General features: G+C 52.7%; 1 protein-coding gene across 4 annotated transcripts in view; it reads right to left on the reverse strand.

The window, feature by feature from the left end:
* The window catches only part of KDM2B (lysine demethylase 2B), a 153,659-nt gene that overhangs the window by 87,621 nt on the left and 38,997 nt on the right, over positions 1-27,041 (reverse strand). For all 4 annotated transcript variants that reach the window (XM_025401372.1, XM_025401375.1, XM_025401373.1 and 1 more), the window contains exons 7-9: positions 18,040-18,133; positions 16,302-16,455; positions 5,527-5,642 (exon numbers count right to left, since the gene is read on the reverse strand). In XM_025401372.1, the coding sequence (XP_025257157.1) occupies positions 5,527-5,642; positions 16,302-16,455; positions 18,040-18,133 (364 nt within the window). The remainder of the gene's footprint in view (positions 1-5,526; positions 5,643-16,301; positions 16,456-18,039; positions 18,134-27,041) is intronic.

Genomic DNA, 27,041 nt, shown 5'->3' on the forward strand with positions numbered 1-27,041 from the left:
CCCCCCTAATCACACTCCCCACCCCCCAATCACACTCCCCAGCCTCCTACTCACACTCTCTCCCCCTCCCCGAATCGCACTCACCCACCCCCACTGCCCTGCTCTCTGCTGACGATAAACAGGTGACATTCCCCATCTGGGACAAAGACAACTAGAAGCCAACCTCAGTTCTCCTTTTGCCCTAAAATGCTATTTTCCTACATTTCTCAAAGTGCGCATCTGGAAAAGGCCCAAACCCAGTGTCTCTGAGAGTCCTGGCTCTCACTCAGCTCCTGGCCTCAAGGCCTCCTCCCACTGCGGGGCCTCCTCTCTCCACCTGCACACTGGGTGCTGGGCTCTGCCTGCCTCTGATGGATGGAATGCTTTGCAATGAGATCATGGCCACCGCATGCTCTTCAGCCCCCGGGGGGATGCACGGAGTGGGGACTATCACCTAGCGGTTTCCTTGGCTCCAGCTCCTTTCCTGAGATCCCCAGTTTCAGTGCTGGGAGAGCAGTCATCTTTTCTCATAGTTACTAGATCGGTGCCCTCTGGAGTGTAAAACAGAGGGCCTCCTAAGCATGAAGCAAACCTTGATTTCCTATGAAGAAGGGTTTAGGGGACCTCAGCCCCACCTCCATTCAAAAGAAAGGGACAAAAGATTTTGGAAGAAATTACCAATACCTAAAAAGCAGGCTGAGGACAGACAGACCCCCATCCACATTTCCTAACATGAGACTTGATTGGTAAATCTCTGAAGTCGGCTTTGACTTTTCAAATCTTTTTGACACTGTCCAAGTTACTCTACTCAGACACCATGACCACCTGGGAATCTTTCTAAATCAGGGGCAAAAAATTGGGGGGCTGCATTTCAGGAGGGAAAGATAAGTCTCCCTTCTTTGTTGCTGAACCCAAGGGAAACCAGCTGGGTGAAAACAAATGCTGATGAAGGAATTCAAATTTATTTTTTCATTTTATTTTTTTTTTCCAAGAGAGGACTGTGGGAAACAAAAATTTGCAAAGAATTGACTTACAAACAGGTTGTCGCCTTCCACCCTTCGCCTTCAAAAGGTTTCAGCCACATGCCTGGGGACATTAAACATACGGTTGCTCAACATTATTTGTTGACAGACTCGGAGCCTCACCAAATTGAGTTAACCAACGTCAGTCCAAAACAAAAGGCAAGGCAGTCACAAGGCATGCAATGCTCCCAGCCTGCAGGTCATCCGTCTACCAGAGGACCTCAGGTGCCACCTCAGCCCTTCCTCAGAGGCCTAAGTCATCTTCAAGCTGAGTGACCTCAGGAGATGACAATGAAAGTTTCTCGGGTGTATCTAGAACTCCCAGGTCTCAAGGACTTGAAAAAGTCAAAATGTGAGAGTGGGTGGAAGTGTCCTACAATTTGTTTTTCTCCTGGAAAAAAAAAAAAAAAATCAATGGAAAAAAAAAAAAAGTCCAATGATAGGGGGAAGGGGAGAGGGAAGGTAAATTATTTGCAATTTCCAAATAGATTCACTGGCTGTGAGGGAATGGGGTGTGTCGGCATTACCTTTTCTGGGAAGGCTGCTTTCACTAGAGCTATTGGGCGGGGGTGGGGGTGGGGGGGGAGATAAATAAAAGATAAATATAAGACAGATGGCAGTTTAATGATCATTTGGACCATATCTATTCCTTATCAACCTCACTGAAGTTAAAAGAATGTAGTGATTATCGAGATGTTTTAGATACCAAACGCACAACATATCCACTCGCTACCGTCACTCTTCCATCACTCTTCACAGCTTCAGGATGAGGGGAAGGGAAGATTTCACCTACAAAGGCTGGGGAATGGAAATCCACTAGTCCCCAAATGCTTGTATCTGTTTGTGCCGCCTCGTGGGCAGTGACACTGCAGGATGGGGTCACCTATCATCTTGCCAGAAAAATTTAAATGGTGAGGTTACATAAGACACAGCTTCCTAGGGAACCCTGGAGCTCCCTAGTTTAGATAGGGGTCCCCACCTTGGCCCACAAAGGCAAATTCTTTTTTTTTTCTTTTTTTTTTTTTTGAGATGGAGTCTCACTCTGTTGCCCAGGTTGGAGTGCAATGGCTCAATCTAAGCGCACTGCAACCTCCGCCTCCTGGGTTCAAGCAATTCTGCCTCAACCTACCGATTAGCTGGGACTACAGGCGTGCACCACCACGCCTGGCTAATTTTTGTATTTTTTCAGTAAAGATGAGGTTTCACCATGTTGGCCAGGCCGGTCTTGAACTCCTGACCTCAGATCATCCGCCTGCCTTGGCCTCCCAAAGTGCTGGGATTACAGGCGTGAGCCACCGGCGCCCGGCCAGGCAAATTCTTTTTCTAAGACAAAGCCACACCACGGAGCTTGGAGACGGATGGTTCCCTTTTTCCCACCTCCTGCATTTGGTTTCCAGGCAAAGCCATGTTTTAGGACTCTTAAAACACCTTTTTTTTTTTTTTTTTTTTGAGATGGAGTTTTGCTCTTGTTGCCCAGGCTGGAGTGTAGTGGTGCAATCTCAGCTCACTGCAACCTTTGCCTCATGGGTTCAAGCGATTCTCCTGCCTCAGCCTCCCACGTAACTGCAATTACAGGCATGCACCACCAAGCCCGGCTAATTTTTGTATTTTTAGTAGAGACGGGGTTTCACCATGTTGGCCAGGTTGATCTCGAACTCCTGACCTCAGGTAATCCCCCCACCTCAGCCTCCCAAAACTGCTGCAATTACAGGTGTAAGCCACCATGCCCAGCCTTTAAAACACTATTTTTAAATGGCCATAACATTCTTAAGAAAGCTCTCAGGGCTGTAAAGAATGAAGCTGTAGTGAGCTGACAAGGAGCCCTGGCATCTTATCTGGTTCCAGAACTCCCTCCCCCGTGCCTTTTGTCTGCCCTGGCTCCTAAGGCATAAACAATTAGGCCTAGTAGCCAAGCCCCTCTCCCAAGATTAGAAATCAAAGCAGATTAAACAGCCTGCCGCTGTTCCCAGCCCAGTCTGCCCCGAGCCCCCTGCTGCCAGCCTGCTTCACTGAAACCAGATGGGGTGCCCACTCAAGGGAAGGGACAGTAGGCACTGGTGGGGGAGCGGACCTGCCATTCTCGATGAGGATGTGATATTCCACATAAGCTCAGTGTGACACTCGGGGGTCCGGCCAGCACCCTGCCAATCGTCACGGGTGGGGGAGGGGAGCTGGGCTCCTAAGGGAACCATGGGGCCCAAATCCACTGACTTTACAATTGAATTCCCAGGGGGATGGGGTGGTTGTCCAGCAAGTTGCCACAGCCTTTAGAAATCCCAGCCTGACTCCAGCTTTCAGGAATTGCCTGGAAAGTCGTGGACCTGACTTCTACTAGATTTCTCTGTCTCTATTCCACACATCTGCTCGTGCACAAACTGGCCTGTACTCCAGGACAGGCCAAAGAACAGTTGGCCGGAGCCCCAGACAGCATTGACCCAGACTGTGAGATGGCCGCTTGTGTCCAAACAGTGCCTTTCTTCTCCTGAACGCCACGGGGTGGCTCCTCCAGACCAGGGTGGGGGCTGGCCTTCCCCAGGTGGGACGGGGATGGCAGGCCACAGAGAGGAGACGGGAGAAAGTCCACAAAACGAGGGCCTCCCACAGGGCCCCAGCCCAGACACAGGTCTCTGCAGATCTAGGCGTCACGCATCAATCTGAAGAGGTACACACGCCTCGCAACATCTGACCACCAAACACAGCTCCGAGTGGTCTCCAGGAAACCCCCAGACAAGGGCCCGCAATGCCGAGACTGTTCAATGTTCGGATACAAAGGCGGTAGCTAATACTTTGCTCATGTATGTGATTTTGTGCAAACCAAGGCCTGAAAACAAGACCAGCAGAGACAGGGGCTCGGTACAGAGCAGGTGCCCTTGTGAGAACTCTCCTTAGATCTACGCAGAGCAACACCTCACCAGGGCAAAAAGTCATCTCAGAGGCAAATCCCAAGAAGAAATGGTGTGGTCTGGCTACAGAATGGAATATTATTCAGCCATGAAAAGGAATGAAGCTCTGGCACATGCTACAACGTGGATGAACCTGGAAATCATTATGCTACGTGAAAGAAACCAGACACAAAAGGCCACATATTGAATGACTCCAATTACATCGAATGTCCAGAATAGGCAAATCCACAGAGATAGAAAAGAGATGAGGGCTAGCCGGGGAAAGGCGGGGAGAAACAGGAAGTGACTGCTTGTGGGTACAAGGTTTCTTTTCAGAGTGATGAAAATGTTCTGGAATTAGTGGTGATGATGACACAACCTTGTAAAGACACTAAAAACCACTGAATTGTATACTTTGAATGGTAAATTTTAGGGTATATGAATTATATCTCAATTTAAATAAAAGAAAATGAATATTTGAATAGCTGTGTTGAAAAAACAGGAACTAGTAGAACGAAAAATGGGCCTTTTTTGCCCCAAGTCTCCAGGGTTTTTTTTGTTTTGTTTTGTTTTATGTATGAGACAGGTCTGGCTCTGTTGCCCAGGATGGAGTGCAGTGGCGCGATCTCAGTTCACTGCAACCTCCACCTCCCAGGCTCAAACCACCCTCCCACCACAGCCTCCCAAGTGGCTGGGACTACAGGCTCGCACCACCACGCCTGGTTTTTGGTATTTTTGGTAAAGACAGGGTTTCATCATGTTGGCCACGCTGGTCTCGAACTCCTGACCTCAAATGATCCACCCACCTCGGCCTCCCAAAGTGCTGTGATTACAGGCGTGAGCCCGGCCCCAAGTCTTCAGTTTTTTACCCAGTTTGGGACTTGTCTTACGTGCCTGGGGACACGTGATCAAGTCCTAGCATGAGAAAGGCGGTGGCAAGGTCGGGCCACTTGTCCTTTTCAGGGACACTCATGGAGCAAAGGACACACATCAGTTACCTGAGCCTCCGCCCTTGGTCCTAGGATGTGGGGTGAGTAAAGGAAACTTGATGTGTGGGAAACTAGCACCGTCCCCATCAAGGGCAGAGAAAAGCCTCGGCCCCGGGGAACTAGGGACGTCCCCAGCACATATGGAGACTAGCTCAGAGACAGTACCCAGGGGGACTCAGACACTGGCTTCCTCAGGGTCTCTCCCCAGTCAGATCTGGGGTCCCTGGGGAAAACACATAGCCAAGACCTGACCTCGGACCAGGCCAGGCCCTTCCAAGATCCACACCCATCCTCCAAATAACAGTGACCAAATCTCCCAATCCCTCGCACCACTTTCTCCATGTGAGAAGGAGGAAGAGGCAGGGTCCCTGAAATCTCACGGTGCTTTCTCAGGGGTACTTCCTCTTCCCCAAGGGGGTTTTGGCTGCCCCCAACCTGGAGGTGAACAGAAACTCCAGGGCCTCCGGGTGGGGCTCCTGCGGGCATTCCCCTGCCCCCCGCCCTGCAGAACCAGAACTGAGGCCAGCTTGAGGCAGGAAGCGGGAGGGAGAGGGGCAACTGTGGAGGACTTCAGCATGACCTGTCCCACACATGGAGCACCGCCAGAGCTCAGGGGCCGGGCGCGCACGCGAGGAGAGAAGGGAACCTTCTTACCCGCGTCCTGTCCTCGATCTCGTAGATCCGCAGCTGCATGGGCACGTTAAAGCTGTGCAGGATGTTTCCGCCGAATACCAAAGAGTCTACAGGGGTGTAGACGGCATGGATCCAACCTGGGGTGGGAAGGGCAAGGAGAGGATGAGTCGCTGGCCCCTGTGGGCTCCCACACCTCACAAGGCTGCAGGGAGGGAGAGCGAGCGTGCAGGAGAGCGCAGAGAGTGGAGAAGAGCAGCCAGGGCCTGGAGCAGCGGTGCCCAGCGATGCCTGCTGCAGAACACCCAGGCCTGGGTCGCCGAGAAGACTCACACTTGCAGCCCTGAGTAGCCACTGCCCGGCTCAAGTCAGGAGCCGGGAAGCTGCAGATCAGCCCCCACTTCTTGAGGACTGTGATGACAAAAGCTTCCTCTGGGGACCTGGCTGCAATGGCCAGCAGAGAGGCAGGCCCTTTCCCCACCTTCACGCGGGCCAGGGAGTCCTGCCTCCCCTCCCAGGTGGCACACACGTCCAGAGTCTTTCCCCACCATCCCACAGGGGTCACAAAGGATGCTTGAAACCATGACGAAGGACTGACGTCTTGCCAGAGCTGCAGGACCCAAGCACTTTCCTCCGCCCAAGTCCATCATCTTGTCATCACACTCCACCCAGGCCCCTTTCCACACAGTCTCCTTGGTCACACAATGCCTGCATGCCCCCCTCAGCTCTGCCTTCAACTCTGCCCCACGGGCTGCTGGCTGCTGGTAAGTCTTTCCTGCAGCTTCTCACAGCTGGGAGCTGCAGGTTTCCATCTCTTCAGGCTCCCAGCCTGGAGCCAGACATAGTCACCATCACAAGGGAAATGGAGGCAGGGCCAGGTGTAGTGGTGCACCTCTGTGATCCCAGCACTTGTGAGGCTGAGGTGCGAAGACCTTGAGCTCAGGAGTTTGAGATCAGCCCGGGCAATATAGTAAGACCTCATCTCTATAAAATAAATAAATAGCGGTGCATGGTGGTGCACACCTGTTGTCCCAGCTACTCAGGAGGCTGCGGTGGGAGGATCACCTGAGCTCCAGAGTTTGAGGCTTCAGTGAGCTGTGATAATGCCCCTGCACTCCAGTCTGGGTAAGAGAGCAAGACCATCTCAAAGAGAAAAAAAAAAGAAAAAAGGACAATAGAGGGCCCACCTTGTGCCAGGCACAGTGGTCTAAGGGCTTTCTGGGCCTTAACTCATTGATTCTCATGAAATCCCTAAAAAGTGTATACTATGTTCAACCTCAATTTACAGATGAGGGCCAGGCATGGTGGCTTATGCCTATAATCCCAGCACTTTGGAAGGTCGAGGCAGAAGGATCACCTGAGGTCAGGAGTTCGAGACCAGCCTGGCCAATATGGCGAAACCCGTGTCTACTAAAAATACAAAAATTAGCCAGGCGTGGTGGCACATGCCTATCATCCCAGCTACTTGGGAGATGGAGGCATGAGAATTCCTTGAACCCGGGAGGTGGAGGTTGCAGTGAGCCAAGATCGTGTCACTGTACTCCAGCCTGGGGGACAGAGTCAAAAACAACAACAAAAATTACGGATGAGGAAAGTGAGGCACAGAAAAATGAAGTCACCTATCAGGATTTTGAGCCTGGGAAGTCAGGCTCCGCATGGTCCATGAAGGCTGGGAGAAAGCCCCTCATTCACTGAGACACAGAGCTAACGCATTGCAATTCACAGTGGTCATACTGCAAGTACTCAGGTGACATGTGTGTGGCTCCTGGCTGCCGGGTCACACAGCGTGGGGCTAGGGGATGGGCAGGAGGAGAATCAACCCCAATTCACAGATGCTGAAACTGAGGGCACAAAGGGGAAAGTCACTTGCTGAACGAATCACAGCTGGCAAGCGACAGCAGCTCCGTTTTTAGCCACCACGCTGTACAGCTGCCGCTGCATTAATGGCTCCACACAGGCCTGTAAGTCCCAGGGGACAGGCAGGGAAATACAGAGGGGAGGCAAAAGGAGAAATGCAGAGAGAAATAAGGACAAGGGCGGACAGAGGCGGAGCGACTCACAGTGAAGGACAGAGGAGGGTCGGCTGGGGGAAGGGTGCAGGAGAGGGAAGGGTGGCGGCACCCCAAGACCCTGCACCCTGAAGGGCCTGGCCCTGGAGGCCGCTGTCCCCTCCTCTCCCGGCCATGCACTTTATTCTTTTGCTCTGAGGAAAATTACAGCAACTGCCCCTGCCCCCCAAGCCCGAGCGGTTCCAGTCTCTTTCCCCCAATGAAACACGCCAGCCCTGAGTCATGGGTGGTCACCGCTGCTGGGAGCAACACTCCCGCCTGGAAGACAGCACAGACTGTGAGGCCACTGCTGGCATCTGCAATGGACACTCAGCCGCTGGCTCTCCCCACCAGGGCAACGCATGGAACAGAGCTGGCCATCCTCAGGGGAGAGCAAGGCAAAGCTCGTCACCAGGAGCCCAGTGCTGCCCAGTAAAAGCACGAGGGCTTTGCTTTAGGGAACCTCATTCTGTGCCTGGCTTCCAGAGCCTCTGGCGTGGGCCATGAAAGACAGCTGCTGTGCTGACCAGGTGTGCAGTTGCAAGTGGCTGTCGAGCTCCCCAGCTTCCCACCCCACCGCCTTCACCCTCCTCTGCACAGGAGCATGGCTGCCGCCCTGAAAGAGCCTCTGTCTGCACATCCACTTCAGTCTCCTGCCTCTGCTGCCTGCAGGCTGACCTCAACATTTCCATGTTTCCACCAAGTGGAACCATGCTATTGAATGTTGTTACTGTCGTCAGCCCCATTATCCTGGCAACATTTCCTAGTTGTGCAGGCAACGAGGATGGTGCGTATAAGATGAAGGTGCGTCTTATACGGCCTCACAAGTCCACCTCCCTCTCTGCAGAAAGCCCAAGTCCAGGGGCTGGGATTCCAGCCTGTCCCCTCCACTCCCCTCCCTTCTGGGGAACTTGCTGAGCAAGTCCTGAACCCATATAAGCAACTGGCATTGGTATCTGTGGTCGTCTCAGTCGATCATGAGGGCTCACGTGCATCCATCTTTACCAGCCCTGGACTCTCCCTATTCTCCTGGCAGGTGCAGAGGCCGACACACCTGACTTACATCTGTTGCCCTGATGCGTGAGCAAAGAGGAACACAGAAGAGGCTGCTGCTGCAAGGAGGGGGCAGGGGATCTGCACGCCCAGACGCTCAAGGGATTCTAGAAGCTTCTACCCACTCCCCTTCCCAGCAGGGCCTCAAGGGTGGGTCAGGCAGCCACCCCTGGATTAGCCACCACCACGTCCCTCCCCCAGCTCTGCTCACATCTGCTTCATTACCCACACGCCTCCCTCGGGAAGGAGGCGTGGAAATAACAGCATTCGTGGGCCCATCCGTACCGCCCCTGATGGCCTCTTGACAGCCCAGGAAGCATGAGAGCCGGTGTTCCCGGGCTGCTGCCTGGGCTGGGGACGCTGGCATCTGCCTCCAGCTTCCAGCCAGAGTCATCGACAATATGAAGGCAATAAACAGAGGCTATTCAGGCCAAGCAACCAGGGACAGATGCGGTCATGGATGGGAAGCCAGTGATCCACAAAGCAGCACATTCTCTGGGACCTGAGGGGGTCCAAGAAGGGCAGCGGGGGCACGTGGAGTCTCACGCACAACCAAGACGCTCAGGACTCAGAATCCAAAGGCCCCACCCACATCTGCCTCCACCTCTGTGATTTTGGCAGGAATAAACACAGAGGTCTCAGAACTCGACACGGGGCACCTCACAGATGCCCACAACCCAATCGGACCCTGGCTTCCTTCACTGACATCAGTGAACTCCCTGCACCAGGCCAGGATCAGGAACGGCCCTGTGGCTGCTGAGATGAAGTGAGGATAGCCTCTCCCTTCAAGGACCTCATAGTTGGGATCAGGGGCCAATTACTTCACACCACCCCACGTTTAAAAATGGAGATATTTCTTTTGTTGTTGTTTTGTTGGTTTTTGTTTTTTTTGAGACAGAGTTTCAAAAGACAGAGTTTCGCTGTATCGTGCCATTGCACTCCAGCCTGGGTGACAGAGCAAGACTCCGCTTCAGGGAAAAAAAAAAGAAGTTCGTTAAATGAGCAAATAGTTCACACATAGTCACAGAGTCAAAAAGGAGGCCCAGATCCCAAGTCTCCTGACTCCCAAGCTACTGGGGTTCAAGGTAGGTATACTTAGGAATGTGTGTTTTGAAAGTAGGCACACCTGGGTTCTTACTCTGACCTGGTCACTGTGAGATCTTAGGCCTTAGGTATTTTCTGTATTTGTTTAAAAAAAAATGGTGTCACATGCCTGTAGTCCCAGCTACTCTAGAGGCTGGGATAGGATGATTGTTTAAGCCCAGGAGGTCAAGGCAAGGCTGCAATGAGCTGTGATCACACCATTGCACTCCAGCCTGGGCAAAAGAGCAAGACCCTGTCTCTAAAACAAAATTTAAATTTTTTCTTAGCCTGGCACAGTGGCTCACACCTGTAATCCCAGCACTTGGGGAGGCTGAGATGGGCAGATCACCTGAGGTCAGGCGTTCAAGACTAGCCTGGGAAACACAGTAAAACCCCATTTCTACTAAAACTACAAAAATTAGCTGGGCATGGTGGCGCATGCTTGTGATCCCAGCTACTCAGGAGGCTGAGGCAGGAGAATCGCTTGAACCCGGGAGGCAGAGGTTGCAGTGAGCTGAGATCGTGAGATCGTGCCATTGTACTCCAGCCTGGGCAATGAGAGCAAAACTCTGTCTCAAAAATTAAATTTTTTTTTCTCTCTTTTTTTGAGACAGAGTCTTTTGCTCTGTCACCCAGGCTGGAGTGCAGTGGTGCAATCTCGGCTCACTGCAAGCTCTGCCTCACAGGTTCACGCCATTCTCCTCCCTCAGCCTCCCGAGTATCTGGGAACTACAGGCACCCGCCACCACACCTGGCTAATATATATATATATATTTTTGGTATTTTTAGTAGAGACAGGGTTTCACCATGTTAGCCAGGATGGTCTCGATCTCCTGACCTCGTCATCTGCCCGCCTTGGCCTCCCAAAGTGCTGGGATTACACGTGTGAGCCACTGCGCCTGGCCTAAAAAATTTTTTTTTTTTTTTTTTTTGAGACGGAGTCTCACTCTGTCACCCAGGCTGGAGTGCAGTGGCCGGATCTCAGCTCACTGCAAGCTCCACCTCCCGGGTTCACGCCATTCTCCTGCCTCAGCCTCCCGAGTAGCTGGGACTACAGGCGCCCGCCACCTCGCCCGGCTAAGTTTTTGTATTTTTAGTAGAGACGGGGTTTCACTGTGTTAGCCAGGATGGTCTCGATCTCCTGACCTCGTGATCCGCCCGTCTCAGCCTCCCAAAGTGCTGGGATTACAGGCTTGAGCCACCGCGCCCGGCCAAAAATTTTTTTTTAAAATAGGTGGGGAATATTAAATTTTTCCATAAATGCTTGCAGAGAAGATAAATAATGTACATAAAATGTTCACTGGATCAAGCCATGCTACTCCAGCCTGGGCAACAGAGTAAGACCCTGACTCAATAAAATAAAATAAAATTTGTAAATGTTCATTGCTTATAACTGTTAACTATAGCTCACCCAGGCTGGCACAGTCAGAGTGGGGAGGCCGAGCCCGCCAGTGTGGCCAGGATGCTGCCATAGGCCAGGTTGAGTTGGAGGAAAAAGACATCACCTGGTTCACCCCAGGTACTTAAAAGTTTCCAATCTCCTGTTCCCCGGGGGTAACTTCCACCTCCAGCTTTCCTGACTGCTAATAATAACGCTAACACCTGGTGACCCCTAGGCACTGCTGACTGTGGCCTTGATGTCCTGACCCTGACGCTGTATTCTCACCTCCTCTGCCTCATCAAGGTATGGCCAGCTCAGCAGGGCAAGCTCAAACCCCTTTCTCCAGGTCATTCTACTCCTCAGTCACCTTCAACAGTCTTCCTCTTCCAGGCAGCTCTCCTAGATTACCTAGGAATAAAGCCTGAAGAATAGCGCCATTTAAAATCTTCCTTGGCAGCCGAGTGCGGTGACTCATGCCTGTAATCCCAGCACTTTGGGAGGCTGAGGCAGCAGGATCACTTGAGGCCAGGAATTTGAGACCAGGTTGACCAACATGGAAAAACCCTGTCTCTACTAAAAATACAAAAATTAGCCGGGCCCGGTAGCATACACTTGTAATCCCAGCTACTCAGGAGGCTGAGGCACGAGAATCGCTTAAACTTGGGAGGTGGAGGTTGCAGTGAGTCGAGATCATGCCCACTGCACTCCAGCCTAAGCGACAGGGTGAGATTCTGTCTCAAAAAAATGAAAAAATAATAAATAAATAAATAAATAAATAAATAAACAAACAAACAAATGTCTTCCTTACATTCATAGCTGAATTCTATCAGACATTCAAAGATGACTTTGCAAGATGGGCGGATCAGCTGAGGTCAGTTCGAGACCAGCCTGGGCAACATGATGAAACCCCATCTCTACTAAAAATACAAAAATTAGCCAGGCATGGCGGCACATGCCTGTAATCCCAGCTACTTGGGAGTCTATGGCTGGAGAATCACTTGAACCTGGGAGGCGGAGGTTACAGTGAGCCGAGATCGTGCCTCTGCACTCCAGCTTGGGCGACAAGAGTGAAACTCTGTCTCAAAAAACCAAAACAAAACAAAGATGACTTGGTACCGATCCTGTTGACACTATTCCAAAAGAGAGGGAAAGAAAGAATCCTCCCTAAATCATTCTATGAAGCCAGTATCACCCTAATACCCAAACCAGGAAAAGACATAACAAAAAAAGAAAACTAAAGACCAACATCCCTGATGAACATAGATGCAAAAAACCTCCACAAAATACCAGCTAACTAAATCCAACAGCATATCAACAAGATAATCCCTCCATGATCGAGTGGGTTTCATACCAGGGATGCTTTAACAAACACATGTCAATAAATGTGATACACCACATAAACAGAATTAAAAATAAAAAATCATATGGTCATCTCAATAGACACAGAAAGAGCATTTGACAAAATCCAGCATCCCTTTATGATGAAAGTCTTCCTAAACCATCAGCATCCTGTGAGCTTTCAGAGAACTGAAGACTCCCTGAACCACGGACTGGGAGGTGTGAGGTCAGTGTGGCAGGAGGAGAGGTGCCTAAGGTCACACTGTGGTGATGAAAACTCAGCTCAGAGGCGGGAAACGCCAGAATTCGATTCTCCGCTTCAGTACGGAAAAGCTCCCATCCAGGGAGCTGCAAACCCTTCCTGGGTTTCCCAAGACTCTCTCTCTCTCCGCAAAGCCACAAATCAAGTACCACGAATCTCAGATGTGTGTCTGCATGTGGTTCAGAGCGTGTAAATGCTGGAGAGAATCCCCAGGCCTGGGAAAGACCTAAAATACTCATCTAGGGGCTGGGCACAGTGGCTCACGTCTGTAACCCCAGCATTTTGGGAGGCCAAGGCAGGCAGATCATTTGAGCCCAGCAGTTCGAGACCTGCCTGGACAATATGGCAAAATCCCGTTGCTACTAAAAATACAAAAATTAGCCGGGCATGGTGGCGTGTACCTGTAATCTCAGCTACTGGGGAAGCTGAGGCAGAAGACTCGCTTGAACACAGGAGGCGGAAGTTGCAGTGAGCCAAGATCATGCCACCACGCTCCAGCCTGGCAACAGAGCAAGACTCCATCTCAAAAAAAAAAAAAAAAAAAGGCCAGGAGCGGTGGCTGACACCTGTAATCTCAGCACTTTGGGAGGCTGAGGCAAGTGGATCACGAGGTCAGGAGATCGAGACCATCCAGGCTAACATGGTGAACCCCATCTCTACTAAAAATACAAAAAAATTCGCCAGGCGAGGTGGCGGGCGCCTGTAGTCCCAGCTACTCGGGAGGCTGAGGCAGGAGAATGGCGTGAACCCAGGAGGCGGAGCTTGCAGTGAGCTGAGATGCTGCCATTGCACTCCAGCCTGGGCCACAGAGACTCCATCTCCAAAAAAAGAAAAAAAAAATTACTCATCTAGGTCAGTGGACCCCCAGTCTCTGGTCCTTTAGTTTTCACTGGTTGGAAACAGAATGAGAAAAACTATCAAAGTTAAAGTACTATCCTTTATTCTGACATTTTATACTTGTAACTTTTTTAGTGTCAGACTAGACCATGGGGTTTGTTGATCTTAATACCCATTGTTTAGCAAAATTACAAGTTGGCAACTCTGTATCTGTTCCTAAGTTTTTTTTCACTGGTCCATGAAATCAATGGCTGGGAACCCCTGAACTATGCTGCACCCTCCCACCCTACCCCACTCCTGTATCTCAGAGGGTGGTAAATTCCAACTGTCCCTTTTGTACTTCCCAAAACTCCAGGGAAAAAAAATCCTGGTATCTCAACGCATAACCCTTCGGGCCAGAAGTCTTTGCCAGGACCTGACTTCGGCTTGCAGCATCTCAAATGTACATTTCCTCTTCCTGCCTTCAACAGACAGCCACGCCCACACCCCTGCTGCCACGGCTTCTCAAGACCTCCCCCAGCTTGCTTAAGTCACCAACATCAACACCCACGCCGTCCCACACAGCGGGAAAGTGATGAGCCACCTCCCAGCTCTGCATAAGGGCTGGACAGAGAGACTGAAGGCCTGTTAGGCTCAGAGCACGGGGTTGGGAGGGAACTTGAGTGTCCCAGAGTTCAGCTCCACCCCACCCCCACTGTAGAGATGGGAGAGCTGAGGTGCAGAGAGAGGAAGAGACCAGCTAATGTCACAAAGAGAGTCAGCAGTAAGGCCAAGAGCCTTCCAGCCATCCTTTGAATCCAGGGCCAATCCAGCAACACCTGCAGAGTGGATTGAGCACAGCTTAGAAGGAGGATACCACCTCCTTCCCGAGTCTCCACTCCACATCTGCCAGGGGGTCCCCATAAACGCTGACCATCAAGTGCAATCCCTTCCATCCCAAGCAGGGGCCTGCCCCTTCCCTGAGCCAAGCAGGTCTGAGGACAGACCTGGGGCCATGGTAACAAAGTCATCCCCGTACTAAACCCTGCCACTTTCAAATCCCAGATCTCCCTAATAGCGAAGTGCAGGCCCCATCCCCATAGCAGGAACTGGTACTACAACCACCACTAGGGCTTGATGTCCAGACCTAAGGTCAGCTTCCAGCCCAACTCTCAGAAATATCTTAGTGGCCTCAAAGGATACTCCTATCATCTGGTCCAAGCTTCCACCCAATTGTAGATTCTCTGCAATCACCTTGACTCATTCATATCTACCTTCTACTTCCATGCCTCCAGTGACAGGGAGCTCACTACCTAACAGAGCAAGTTATTCCAATACCACTCGGCCATACTCCTTCCAGGAGACAGTCCTTCACCTGGCTGACTGAAGTTACTATATGCCTTCACTTTCTCAGGTAAAGCAACCCAATTCCTCCTTCAAACGCATCTCACCTAATGTGGTCTCCAGACCCACCCACACCCCACTTCAGGGTGATTTAACCTCCAAAGTACAATGACCACGAGGAACAAAACCTCCTTCCCATAGGCTAGGCGCGGTGGCTCACACCTGTAATCCTAGCACTTTAGGAGGCCAAGGAGGGAGAATCCCTTGAGGCCAGGAGTTGGAGATCAGCCAGGACAACATGACAAAACCCCATCTCTACTAAAAATACAAAAATTAGCTGGGCATGTTGACGCATGTCTGTAATCCCAGCTACTTGGGAGGCTGAGACATGAGAATTGCTTGAACCCGGGAGGTGGAGGTTGCAGTGAGCCGAGATCACACCACTGCACTCCAGCCTGGGTGACAGAGCGAGACTGTCTCAAAACAAAACAAAACAAAACAAAACAAAACAAAAACAGCACGGCCGGGCACGGTGGCTCAAGCCTGTAATCCCAGCACTTTGGGAGGCTGAGACGGGCAGATCACGAGGTCAGGAGATCGAGACCATCCTGGCTAACACGGTGAAACCCCGTCTCCACTAAAAAATACAAAAAATTAGCCGGGCGAGGTGTCGGGCACCTGTTGTCTCAGCTACTCGGGAGGCTGAGGCAGGAGAATGGCGTAAACCCAGGAGGCGGAGCTTGCAGTGGGCTGAGATCTGGCCACTGCACTCCAGCCCGGGCGACAGAGCGAGTCTCCGTCTCAAAAAAAAAAAACAGAACTCCTACATGTGGCCTTACCCCCTCCCTCTACACAGCGGACTATCACCTCCCTCATCCTAGGTAGGATGCTTCCATTAATGCAACATAAAAGATAATTCCCTGACCCCTAGGTCATCAGCCACATCCACTAGTGACTGAGCCAGGAACCAGCCAAAAGCCCTTAATTCATCTCCAATGAACTGGAGGCAAGGAGGTCTTAGCTCACTCAGGCCTCAAAACCACCCTGTGGAAATCTTAATCCTATTTTACAGATGGGAACACCGAGGCATGAAGAAGTGAAGTCACAGCCCCCAAGTGGCCAATCCAGAATTCCACCGGAGGCCGTGCACAGCCCTTCCCCAGACCCTGCCTCAGGGCAAACCCACCCCCATTACCCAACATGCAAATCTCCACAGGAAGTCCTGCACAGGCATTCAAGTCTCCCCTGAGAGAGCCCAAGGCCTTCTCCAGGGAGAGAGAATTCCAGCCCGCAGGTGGTAGATACAGGTGGGATGTGAGGGGAAACCTGCCCGGCTTTTCCCTACAGCCCAAGGCTGGCTCCCCTGGGACCGCCAATGGCCTGTCAAACCCATCAGGTCCAGAGCCAGGGCCTAAAACCATGGCTCAGGCCCCAGCAGACTCAGGGAGCCCAGAGAGAGCCCCTTGGAACCTACCGGAAGGGATGAAAAATGTGTAGCCCTGCTTCAGCTCAATTCTTTGGCATCGTTCCACACGGTCTCCCAGAAAGATGTCACTCTGTTTGCCTGACAGCACCCACTCCTCGTACAGCGCCAAATTGTGCAGCGTTGGAGGAATCAGCCAAAAAATCTTGGGAGGAAACACAGGCAGTCAGCTGGAGACCCAGGCCCAGACCAGATCCAGAGAAAGGGCCCCACCTGCCTGGGGAAGGAGAGGGGGCGAGAGAAGGGGCGGGGTGTGGAGAGATGGACAGATCCATCTCTCTGGACCCTCTGCAAGGCCAGGTCCAAAGAGCCTCTGGGGAAGCAGGAAGGGCTGTGCCCACCTTCAGGGAACCTCCATTCCTGCTGAAATCCCAGGATGGGAGTACTTCCTGGACTGGGTGGGACATGCTTTCTCCAGAACCACAGGCTTGTCTGGGAGGTGGGGGAAGGAGAGGAAGGGAATTTCCTAAGTTGTAAGATAAAATAGCCCAGTAAATAAACGCAGCTTGTGCACACTTTGGAGAAGGAGGAAAAACATCTGGAATCAAGTGGGTTGACTTCCTCCCAGAATTTCTTCCAACACATTCGGTTACAACAAATGCACATGCAGACCCAGCCAAGCAGGGTGGCACAGGCGTATTTTCAAGAAGCACCCACCTCCATCCCCACGTGGACACACAACAAAAGCAGACACAGGGAGCACCCTTAAGCATTCTGTCCCCAGTGCAAAATGTTCCTGGAGGCAGGTGGTGCTGGCAACTAGACTTTGAAGTGAGAAGGTCCCCGGGCAGGAGCTGAGAAGACAGCCAGGGAAGATGAATGCTGGTCGTTCTCAAGCCAAACCCAAGCTTCAAATCTGGCCCAAAGGGGCTTAGAACACTGGACTGGGTGAGCGGAGCCTGCATGTGTGTCTAGATGTGATGTAAAAGGGCTGAACTTCACCTTGCCCTCCAGAAGGAGGAGGTGGTTCTAGGGGAAGGAGCAACCCTGGGCCAGGAGCCATGGCCCACGCCTACAATCCCAGCACTTTGGAAGGCCGAGGCGAGAGGATCACGTGAGCCCAGGAGTTTGAGAACAGCCTGCGCAACGTGCTGAAACTCTGTCTCTACAAAACATACATAAATTAGTTGAGCTTGGTGGTGTATCCCTGTAGTCCCAGCTACTCGGGAGCTGAGGTGGGAAGATCACTTGAGCCCAGGAGGTGGAGGCTACAGTGAGCTGTGATTGCACCACTGCACTCCACCCTGGGTGACAGAGCAAGGCCCTATCTCTTAAAAATAAAAAATAAAAAATAAAAATAAAGCCTGGCGTGGTGGCTCACGCCTGTAATCCCAGCACTTTGGGGGGCCAAGGCGGGCGGATCACAAGGTCAGGAGATCGAGACCATCCCAGCTAACACAGTGAAACCCCGTCTCTACTAAATCTACAAAAAATTAGCCAGGCATGGTGGCAGGCGCCTGTAGTCTCAGCTACTCGGGAGGCTGAGGCAGGAGAATGGCGTGAACCCGGGAGGCAGAACTTGCAGTGAGCCAAGATCGCACCACTGCACTCCAGCCTGGGCAACAGAGCAAGACTTCATCTGAAAAAAAAAAAAAAATTTAATCCTGAAAGTACTCCTGGGGCAGGGCTGTCCGGAGGAGGGAGGTGGGAGGAGGGGGAAAGGTAAGTGACCCTCTCCCCACATAAACAGCTGGAGATGCATAGAAAGTTAAAGGCAACTGAAACTCACCTTCCCACCCCGGAAAACATGGTACCAAACGGAAGTGCCTCCAAAGTCGATGTGGAAGTCGGTGAAACAACCTTTCACGCTCATCAGACAGTACCTGCAGCACAGTGGCAGGGAGACAGAACACAAGTCAAGATCTAAATCACAAGAGGTAAGCAAAGGACTTCAGAGGTCCTGAACTGGCGCCCTTTTATAAACGCTGACGCTGGGGAATTTTCTTTTTTTCTTCTTTAAAAATCCAAATGTAATCGGAGTTCCCCACGGGGGAAGCCCCTGTGATCAGGTGACAAATCTCAAGCACTGGTCGCCTACCTACCCCAGAGGCTGGGAGCGATACGCTTGTTTTCAGGTTCTTTGGAGAAGTGGCAACCCACAGGCTACTTTACAGGTTCCTAACACTGGTTTTTTCCTACCCTTGCCCTGCCTCTGCCCTCCCCCAGTTAGAGGCTTCCTCTCTGCTCCTTCACAACTTGGATACCTACAGTTCTCCCAAGCTGCCAGCCCCCTTTGTAGCAGCTGGGCCCCCTGGAATTCAGCTGTATACCACCTGCACAGCTTGCCAATTACCAGTCCCCATTCATCTCCTCATTCATTCAACCAGAGGTCCAGCCCCGAGCCAGCTCTGGCCTTGAGAGAAATGCGTAAGAATGCAGAAGACCCCTGCCCCTAACTATGGGACACTCCTAAAGAAGCAATGCACAGGAAAAGTTAAATGATCAAAACAAAACCACACACAAAAAACAAAACTGCAATTGATTGCCAAGTAAGCAATGCAGCTAGAAAAGTAAGGGGGGTTCCAGCCCCAAAAGACCACGCGGTGTCTGGTCTCACGTACACAAAATGTGCAGAGTAGACAAATCTATAGAGACAGAAAGCAGATTAGTGGGTGTCAGGGGCTGGGGGGCAGGACAATGGGGAATGACTGCTAATGGGTACAGGGTTTCATTCTGGGGTGATGAAAATGTTCTAAAATTAACTGTGGTTGCAAAACTCTGTGAACATACTAAAACCCGTTGAATTGTACACTTTCACATGGGTGAATGGTCTGTGAATTATGTCTCAGTAAGGCTGTTATAAACAAGTAAAGAATTTAAGAGAAATTAAATTGGGGGTGGTGGCCACGCACAGAGGGAGAGGAGGAGGAAGAACTTGGACCTTGGAGGCTGGGGCGGGGGAGTGCATCCAGGGGAAGCAGGAACCGGCCAGCAGCCATCCCCTCTCAGTGCTATGGAGGGCTGGAGAGCCCACCCTTCCTTGCAGAAACACCCAGGGCTCCCCTCCTCCCCCAACGGCTGCCCTCCTAGGAGTGGGGCAGAGCTTAAGGAGGAGGGGACACAGAGAAGGCTTCCAAGTCCAGGCCTGGCAGATGACGGTGCCAGGGACCCCTCCCTGCCACTTGCCCCTTCCCACAAGATCCCCGGGTGGCATGGATGGGCAGCCTCCCCACCACTCACGCCCACGCACCTTGGCACCTCGGGAGCCCGCAACACATGCTTACCCCACTGACCTCTTTTCCCCGCTGCACTTTGCCTTTCCATGGTTTGGGGAAGAGGGAAGAAATGGGGCGGGGACGGACAGGGAGGAGCCAACAGCCCGCCGGCACGAGTGGAGATAATGCGGGGAGTGGGGCTGAGCTGGTTAGAAGGAGGAGGGCTCCAGGTGCCCCCTCCCTCTGGCTGCCTTTTGCACCTCGCTTTCAGGTGGACCGGGGGCTCAGCAGTATGCAGGCGGCGTGCCCGCGTCCCTCCTCCCCATAGGCTGGAAGGAGCCTTAACCATGTGTCTGCAGGAGGCTGACAAATCAGAAGGCCTTCCAGTACATCAGAGCCCCGCTGCCTAGCAACCCCATCGGAGGGGTGTAGTTGACAGCACAGGACGCAGGCTGTCACGAAGACAGGCGCGGGCTGCGGAGCTGGCAATGGGGTGGTCAAAGTCCCAACGCTGGGCTCCACACCGTCCTCACCTGTAGGCCGGCTGGGCCCAGCGGGGTCCCCGCCTGAAGGCCTGGGTGATCCTCTTCTCTCCAAGGAAAGGGGGGGTCCTGAAGCCCTCACCCACCCCACCCCCACGGACCACACTGGCCTCTTCTCTCTAAGCACCACTTCAAAATATTAGTCCTCATTTCCCTAAAACCATCTCTTCGACTTGGGGTTTTTGTTTTCTGTTTTTTCTTTTTTTAATCTACCCTTGGTTTCCACCCCCTCCAGGCCTCAGCTGAACACAGTCTACGGAAAACAATCTAAGTATGTGCGGGGCGGAGCCCGGAGAACGTGCTTCTCTTGTCGGCAGCTGGATGCCCGCGGGTACCCACAGCAGAGAGGAGAGGACAGGAGCTCGCCTCTTGGGCTGCAGGCCCCAAGGCTGCCTGGCTAACCAGGTCACCCCCACCCTGCCATCCTCCAGCTCCCCGCAACCGTGACCTCCCCAGCACGTGCAGAAAAGAATCGCTGCAAGCTGGCTGCAGTGTGCAGGGAAAGTTCTCCAAGTTGAGTCTGTGTCTGATCTGCCCTCTGGGTCACCCTCCAGCATCCAGAGGCCCCTAGGGGAGCTGGGGCCGCCTCTTCCAGACCTGCCTCTCCTGGAGAGGCCCCTCCTCCCGGTGTCCCTCATTTCCTGGCCGCCAAGCCTGGCCGCCCCTCCCACCCTGCCATCCCAGGCATTAGGGGAGCCAGGGTGGCTGGGACAGCGCGGCTTTGTCCGGCCCCTGCGGCGGGCAGGCCACCCCCGCTCCCGTCCCGCGTTGGCTCCGGGACTCCCCCCTGGCTGGCTTGCTCGCTCGCTCTGGCGTGACGCCTTTGCACTGACCTCTGCAGCTTCCTCTTCCCAAGCACACCGCAGTCACATGGGCACCCCGGCTCAGTGCCACGGCCGCTAAGCTCTCCCCACGGCCAGCCGGCTAGCCCGGCTTCCGCCTGGGCCTCGGCCGCCCCCGGCCGCCCCCAGCTCAGGTGGCTTCTGTGCAGCAAGGCACCCTCCAAGTTGGCGGCAGATCATCGGGAGCCCCCGAACCGAGCCTTTGGGAATTCCCGCCTGCCAGGGCCGGGCCAGCGGGGAGGAGGGCGGCAGGAGGGTCGCTGCACCTGCAGCACCAACTTTGGGGCGCTGCCTGGGGGCTGCGGAGGCGGGGCGACCCCGCCCCACCTTTTTCCCTCCAACTTGGCTTAACTCCCCCGGTGGCTCGGAAGGCCTCCCGTGGAGAAAGGGCCGGGAGGGGCCCTGGAACGCTGGCACCCGAAGGGCGCGGGAGGTGCCAAGAGCGCGCCGCACACTCGCACCCGACCCGGGGAGACACAAAGAGCCGCTCCGCGACGCCGGCCCTGTAGCCCGCGGGCGGGAGGCCACCCACACCCGCCCCTCGCAGCGCCACAAAGGAGGGGGCGCCCGGGCAGCGCGGCCCGCGGTTACCCTCGGCGGCGGCGGCGGCGGCTCCCGGGCGTCCCCTTCGGCTCCCGGGTGTCCCCTTCGGCGGCGGAGGCTCGACGCGCGCCAGGCCCCGCTCCTGGCGGCAACGCTAGCCGAGCCCCCTCCACGGCGCTGCCAGGCCCCGGCCGAGGACGAGGACGCGGGGCCCCCACTCGCTGCCTTCCTTCCGCGGTGAGCCCGGCACTGCCTGCGCTCATGCCCGCGCTGAAACTGAACACCCGCGGCGCCGGGCCGCCAGGGAGGCGGAGGGAGGCCGCGGGGCGACCGGGAAGCAGCGCGGGCCAGCACCAGGAGACGCCCCTCGCCCGGCCGGTGGGGGTGTAGGGCCAGCTCTCCCCACCCCCCTGTGCCCCGTGTTCCACAGCGGGTGACGGCCAGCAAAGCCACCTTCCTAAGATGGGCCCCTCCAGACACAGCCATAGAAAGGACCCGAGCTAGGGGCCGTGGGGGAGAGTGGGCAGCGCTGAGAAGAGGGAAGCGGCCCTGACCTCAAGGCCCACGCGCTGTGTGACCTTAGGCAATTCATTTCCCCTCTCTGAGCAGCATCCTTACTGCTCGGCACTGAAGTTCAACTCTGCATTCTAAGATGTTATTTTACCACCCCTTCCCCTGCCTGGTGGTTTAGTGACTATGTACCCCACATCATAGCATGGTTGAGAGAATCCTTTGAGATAAAATACATATTCACCGCATCATCCAAACTATGGTACCTGGATTACTTAATCCAAACTTCACAACAACCCTAGAAAGTCATTCCAGGATTCTTCCTGTTTTCAGGTAAGAACAGGAAGGCTTGTGACTCCAGCCTCGAGTTCGGGTCCAGCCTCCAGTTTGGGTCTCCAGCCTATCAGAGGCAGTGCTCACCCAGGCAGCCTGTCTCCCAGTCCCTCAGCCTTCCCCCTATTAGGTCTACCTGACACACCCCAACTCTAGGAGGAGTCCAGAGGTTACAGCCAAACCCCACCACTAACCTCCGGCTGCAGGTGGTCATCCTGCTCAAATCACAAGTCCTACTCTCCAGGTCACCAGAGTCTCCGCCCTCCTCCCAGCCTGTCCCACACCCTTCTTCCAAACCACAAGGGGGCTGGTGATGGTCTCATGGCCTCTGCAGGGGCAGATTCCAGCCTCTCCATTCTTTCTCCAAAGCCCAGCCACAGGGACTACTGAGCAATATTAATTAATAGGTTCTAATTACCAAGTGCTAATAATAATAATAGCTGTTTACATGCGTGATCTCGTTTCACCCTTAAGACAACCAACATAATGGTGCCCGCCTGTAGTCCCTGCTACCAGCGAGGCTGGGGTGGGAGGATTGCTTCAGCTCACGGGGTCGAGGCTGCCATGAATCATGACTGTGCCACTGCACTCCAGCCTGGGTGACATAGGAGACCCTCTCGAAAGAAAGGAACGAAAGGAACGAAAGGAAGAGAGGAAGACAGAAAGAGAGAAAGAAAGAAAGAAAAGGATGTGGTGTTAAATGAGCTAGGTCCAGTCCTGATGGCTGGACCAGGCTATCCAAATGAGATAATTATATTTTTAGTCACAAATGCCTCAGCTCCTTGATGGCAGGGACCATATCCGATTCATCGGTGTAACCGTAGCACCCTGCAGCAACCCTATAATTACTCCACTGGGCTCTGTGACATTGGACTGGTCTTCCACCTTTCTGAACTCAGAGTCCCGCTAACCAGGGGCCTCTAACTGGTGTCTTCATGGGCCGCACCAGGCCCCAGAAGCACTTGGTTTGGCCAGAGGTTTTTTTTTTACTTTTAAAGGAATTTCTTAGTTATCCACAAGCCTCACCGGCCCCTAATGCGTTTTTTTGCTTGTTTCTTGAGACAGAGTCTTGCTCTTTTGCCCAAGCTGGAGCACAGTGGCATGATCTCAGCTCACTGCAACCTCCGTCTCCCGAGTTCAAGCCTCAGCTTCCCAAGTAGCACTCCAGGGCCACAACACTATACTCGGCTGATTTTTGTATTTTTAGTACAGACGGGGTTTTGCTGTGTTGGCCAGACTGGTCTTGAACTCCTGGCCTCAAGCAATCCACCCACTGGGACCTCCTAAAGTGCTGAGATTACAGACGTGAGCCACCGCACCTCGCCTAACCCTACTACCTTGTACTCACCCATTACCTGCATTGAACCACTATGAACCTCAGTTTCCTTGTCTATAAAATGAGGATAGTAACCCCTGCCTCCAGTATTGAGATATGCATGCCAAGTGTCAATCACAGTGCCTTGGTCCATACATACAGGAATGCTGGCTTTCTTTGTTCCTCTTTTAAAGGTAGAGCAGTTGAGAGAAAAAGTCAGGAATCCAAAGGCCTGGGGTCTAGTGCATGGCCTACAGGATCCTCCCTGTGCCAGGTCAGTTTCCCTATCTGACATATTACACAGTGATGATCATTTATAATGCTAGCAAACACGGCTGATGAAAGAGTAGGTCTTGAGGTTAAGGGTCAATGTGCAATGTAGACATAAAACCCTATACAGATGTGAAGGAGGGTTGATTGAAAAGTAGAGGATGAGGGCCGGGTGCAGTGGCTGACACCTACAATCCCAGCATTTTGGGAGGCCGAGGTGGGCAGATCACTTGAGGTCAGTAGTTCAAGACCAGCCTGGCCAACATGGTGAAACCCTGTCTCTACTAAAAAAAACACAAAAAATTAGCCAGGTGTGGTGGTGCATGCCTGTAGTCCCAGCTAAATCAGGAGGATGAGGCAGGAGAATCACTGGAACCCAGGAGGCAGAGATTGCAGTGAGCCAAGATCACACCGCTGGCACTCCAGTCTGGGCAACAGAGTGAGACTCTGTCTCAAAAAAAAAAAAAAAAGGTAGAGGATGCCAGAATTCCAATGCAGCCACATAGACAATTGCCCACCTGTGAACCCTCTTCCATATCCACTGTGGGCTCTGTCTCCCCCACAGCATAGGAAGAAGGCAGGGCAGAAATGGCAGGACCCCTACATTGTAGAAGAAGAAACAGTCCCTTCAAGAGGATGGGCCAGGTGCAGTGACTTGAGTTTGTAATCCCAGCACTTTGAGAGGTCAAGGCAAGTGGATCACCTGAGGTGGGGAGTTCGAGACCAGCCTGACCAACATGGAGAAACCCTGTCTCTACTAAAAATATAAAATTAGCCAGCCATGGTGGCGCATGCCTGTAATCCCAGCTACTCGGGAGGCTGAGGCAGGAGAATCACTTGAACCCAGGAGGTGGAGGTTGCAGTGAGCAGAGATCATGCCATTGCACTCCAGCCTGGGCAACAAGAGCGAAACTCCGCTCTAAATAAATAAATAAATAAATAAATAATGGCTCAAGCCTGTAATCCCAGCACTTTGGGAGGCCGAGACAGGCGGATCACGAGGTCAGGAGATCGAGACCATCCTGGCTAATAAAAAAAAAAAAAAATACAAAAAACTAGCCGGGCAAGGTGGTGGGCGCCTGTGGTCCCAGCTACTCGGGAGGCTGAGGCAGAAGAATGGTGTAAACCCGGGAGGCGGAGCTTGCAGTGAGCTGAGATCTGGCCACTGCACTCCAGCCTGGGCGACAGAGCGAGATTCCGTCTCAAAAAAATAAATAAATAAATAAATAAGCCAGGGGTAGTGGCATACACCTGTAGTCCCAGCTACTCCAGAAACTGAGGGAGGAGGATGCCTTGAGCCCAGGACTCTGAGGCTGCAGTGAGCTGTGATTATGCCACTGCACTGAAGCCTTGGCAACAGAGACAGCCCCTGTCTCAAAGAAAAAAAGGAAGGAAGGAAGGAAGGGAGGGAGGGAGGGAGGAAGGGAGGGAGGGAAATTGTATTTATCAAGCAGAGTCCTATGGATAAAAGAGAAAAGAAAAGAAAGGTTTGCTGGAGTGAGAGAGTAGCAGAGGCCCCAAAATGTACACAAAATGTGCCCCAAAATGCCAAAACGTGCCCAGCCCAATGCCTCTGTTTCCTCTTCTCTGTGTGTCAGGTTCTCACTCCCAGCAATTTCCCCTGTTCCTCCTGCCACCCCCAGAAAGTACATGGGGAAGAGAACGCACAACATTATAAATTATCTGGGGGCCAAACCTATGCTTTACATGGAGTCCCCATTTTGCTGGGCTTTTGAGCTCCTTTACTGCTTATCAGACCACAGCATATCTTCATTCCACCAAGAAACTTGATTTCTACAAACCCTGTATTCAAAACAGGAGCAAAGGAGGGGAGGAGACTCACTAATCCATTTCTGGAATCTATCACAAAACCCAACAGTGCTAAATGAAAATGGTGAGCCCGTGTCATAGAACTAGGGAACTGTGGAGGCTTTGAAACACGTCTACAAATGCTTTGATATACCTCCCTTAGAGAAGCACAGCTAAATTCTCCTCCCCTTGAGTACGAGCTGGACTTAGTGATTTACTTTTAATTAACAGAATATGGCAGGAGCAAACAATACGTGACTTTCAAAATTAGGTCATAAAAGGCACTGTGGCTTCCTCCTTGGTGTTTTTTGAACCATTCACTGTGGGGAACCCACTGCCATGTCATGAGGACACTCAAGCAGCCCTATGGAGAGCTGTATGTGGCAAGGAACTGAGGCCTCCTGCCAATAGCCATGGGGATGCACCACCTTGGAAGCAGATCTTCCAGCCCATAGAGCCTTCAGCTGACTGCAGCCCAGGCCTACATCATTGCCCCACCACAACATTTCTCACTATGTTGCCCACGCTGGTCTTGAACTCCTGGGCTCAAGCGCTCCACCCGCCTTGGCCTCCCAAAGTGCTATGATTACAGGCGTGACCACCGCACACGGCCAAGGCCTACATCTTGACACAAGCTCATAAAACCTTGAGCCAGAACCACCCAGCTCAGTTGTTCCCGGATTCCTGAACCACAGAAACTGTGAGATAACGTTTGATGTTAAGCTGCTAAAAGTTTTCTTAAGCTCTAAAGTTTTAGAATAATTATGCAGCAATAAGCAACTAATGCAGGAATACTCCCAAATAACAGTCACTGTCTATATGGTTATAAGGAATTTTCCGAGACAAATGGTTCTATACATCCAATGCATTTCTGCAGGGTACAGATGAAGAAAAAGGTCATTGGCAGAGATGCACCTTGTCTTCAGCTTTCATTCAGCCCAATCCTTTTTCCTGCTTTATGTTTCTCCATGACCATTACACCTCCTAAATTATCCCTCATTTGCTTTCCTGTCTCTTTTCCCACCACAATGTACGCTCCACGAGAATGGGACTTGGCTTTATGCACTGAAGTCCACCCACTACTACATAGAATCATGTCTTGCACATAAGAGAACTAATAGAGGCCGGGCGCGGTGGCTCAAGCCTGTAATCCCAGCACTTTGGGAGGCCGAGACGGGTGGATCACGAGGTCAGGAGATCGAGACCATCCTCGCTAACATGGTGAAACCCCGTCTCTACTAAAAAATACAAAAAAAACTAGCCGGGCGATGTGGCAGACGCCTGTAGTCCCAGCTACTTGGGAGGCTGAGGCAGGAGAATAGCGTGAACCCGGGAGGCGGAGCTTGCAGTGAGCTGAGATCCGGCCACTGCACTCCAGCCTGGGCGACAGAGTGAGACTCCGTCTCAAAAAA

The sequence above is a fragment of the Theropithecus gelada genome, chromosome 11 (genome assembly GCF_003255815.1).
Source record: "Theropithecus gelada isolate Dixy chromosome 11, Tgel_1.0, whole genome shotgun sequence".
In the NCBI taxonomy this organism is placed as follows: Eukaryota; Metazoa; Chordata; class Mammalia; order Primates; family Cercopithecidae; genus Theropithecus; species Theropithecus gelada.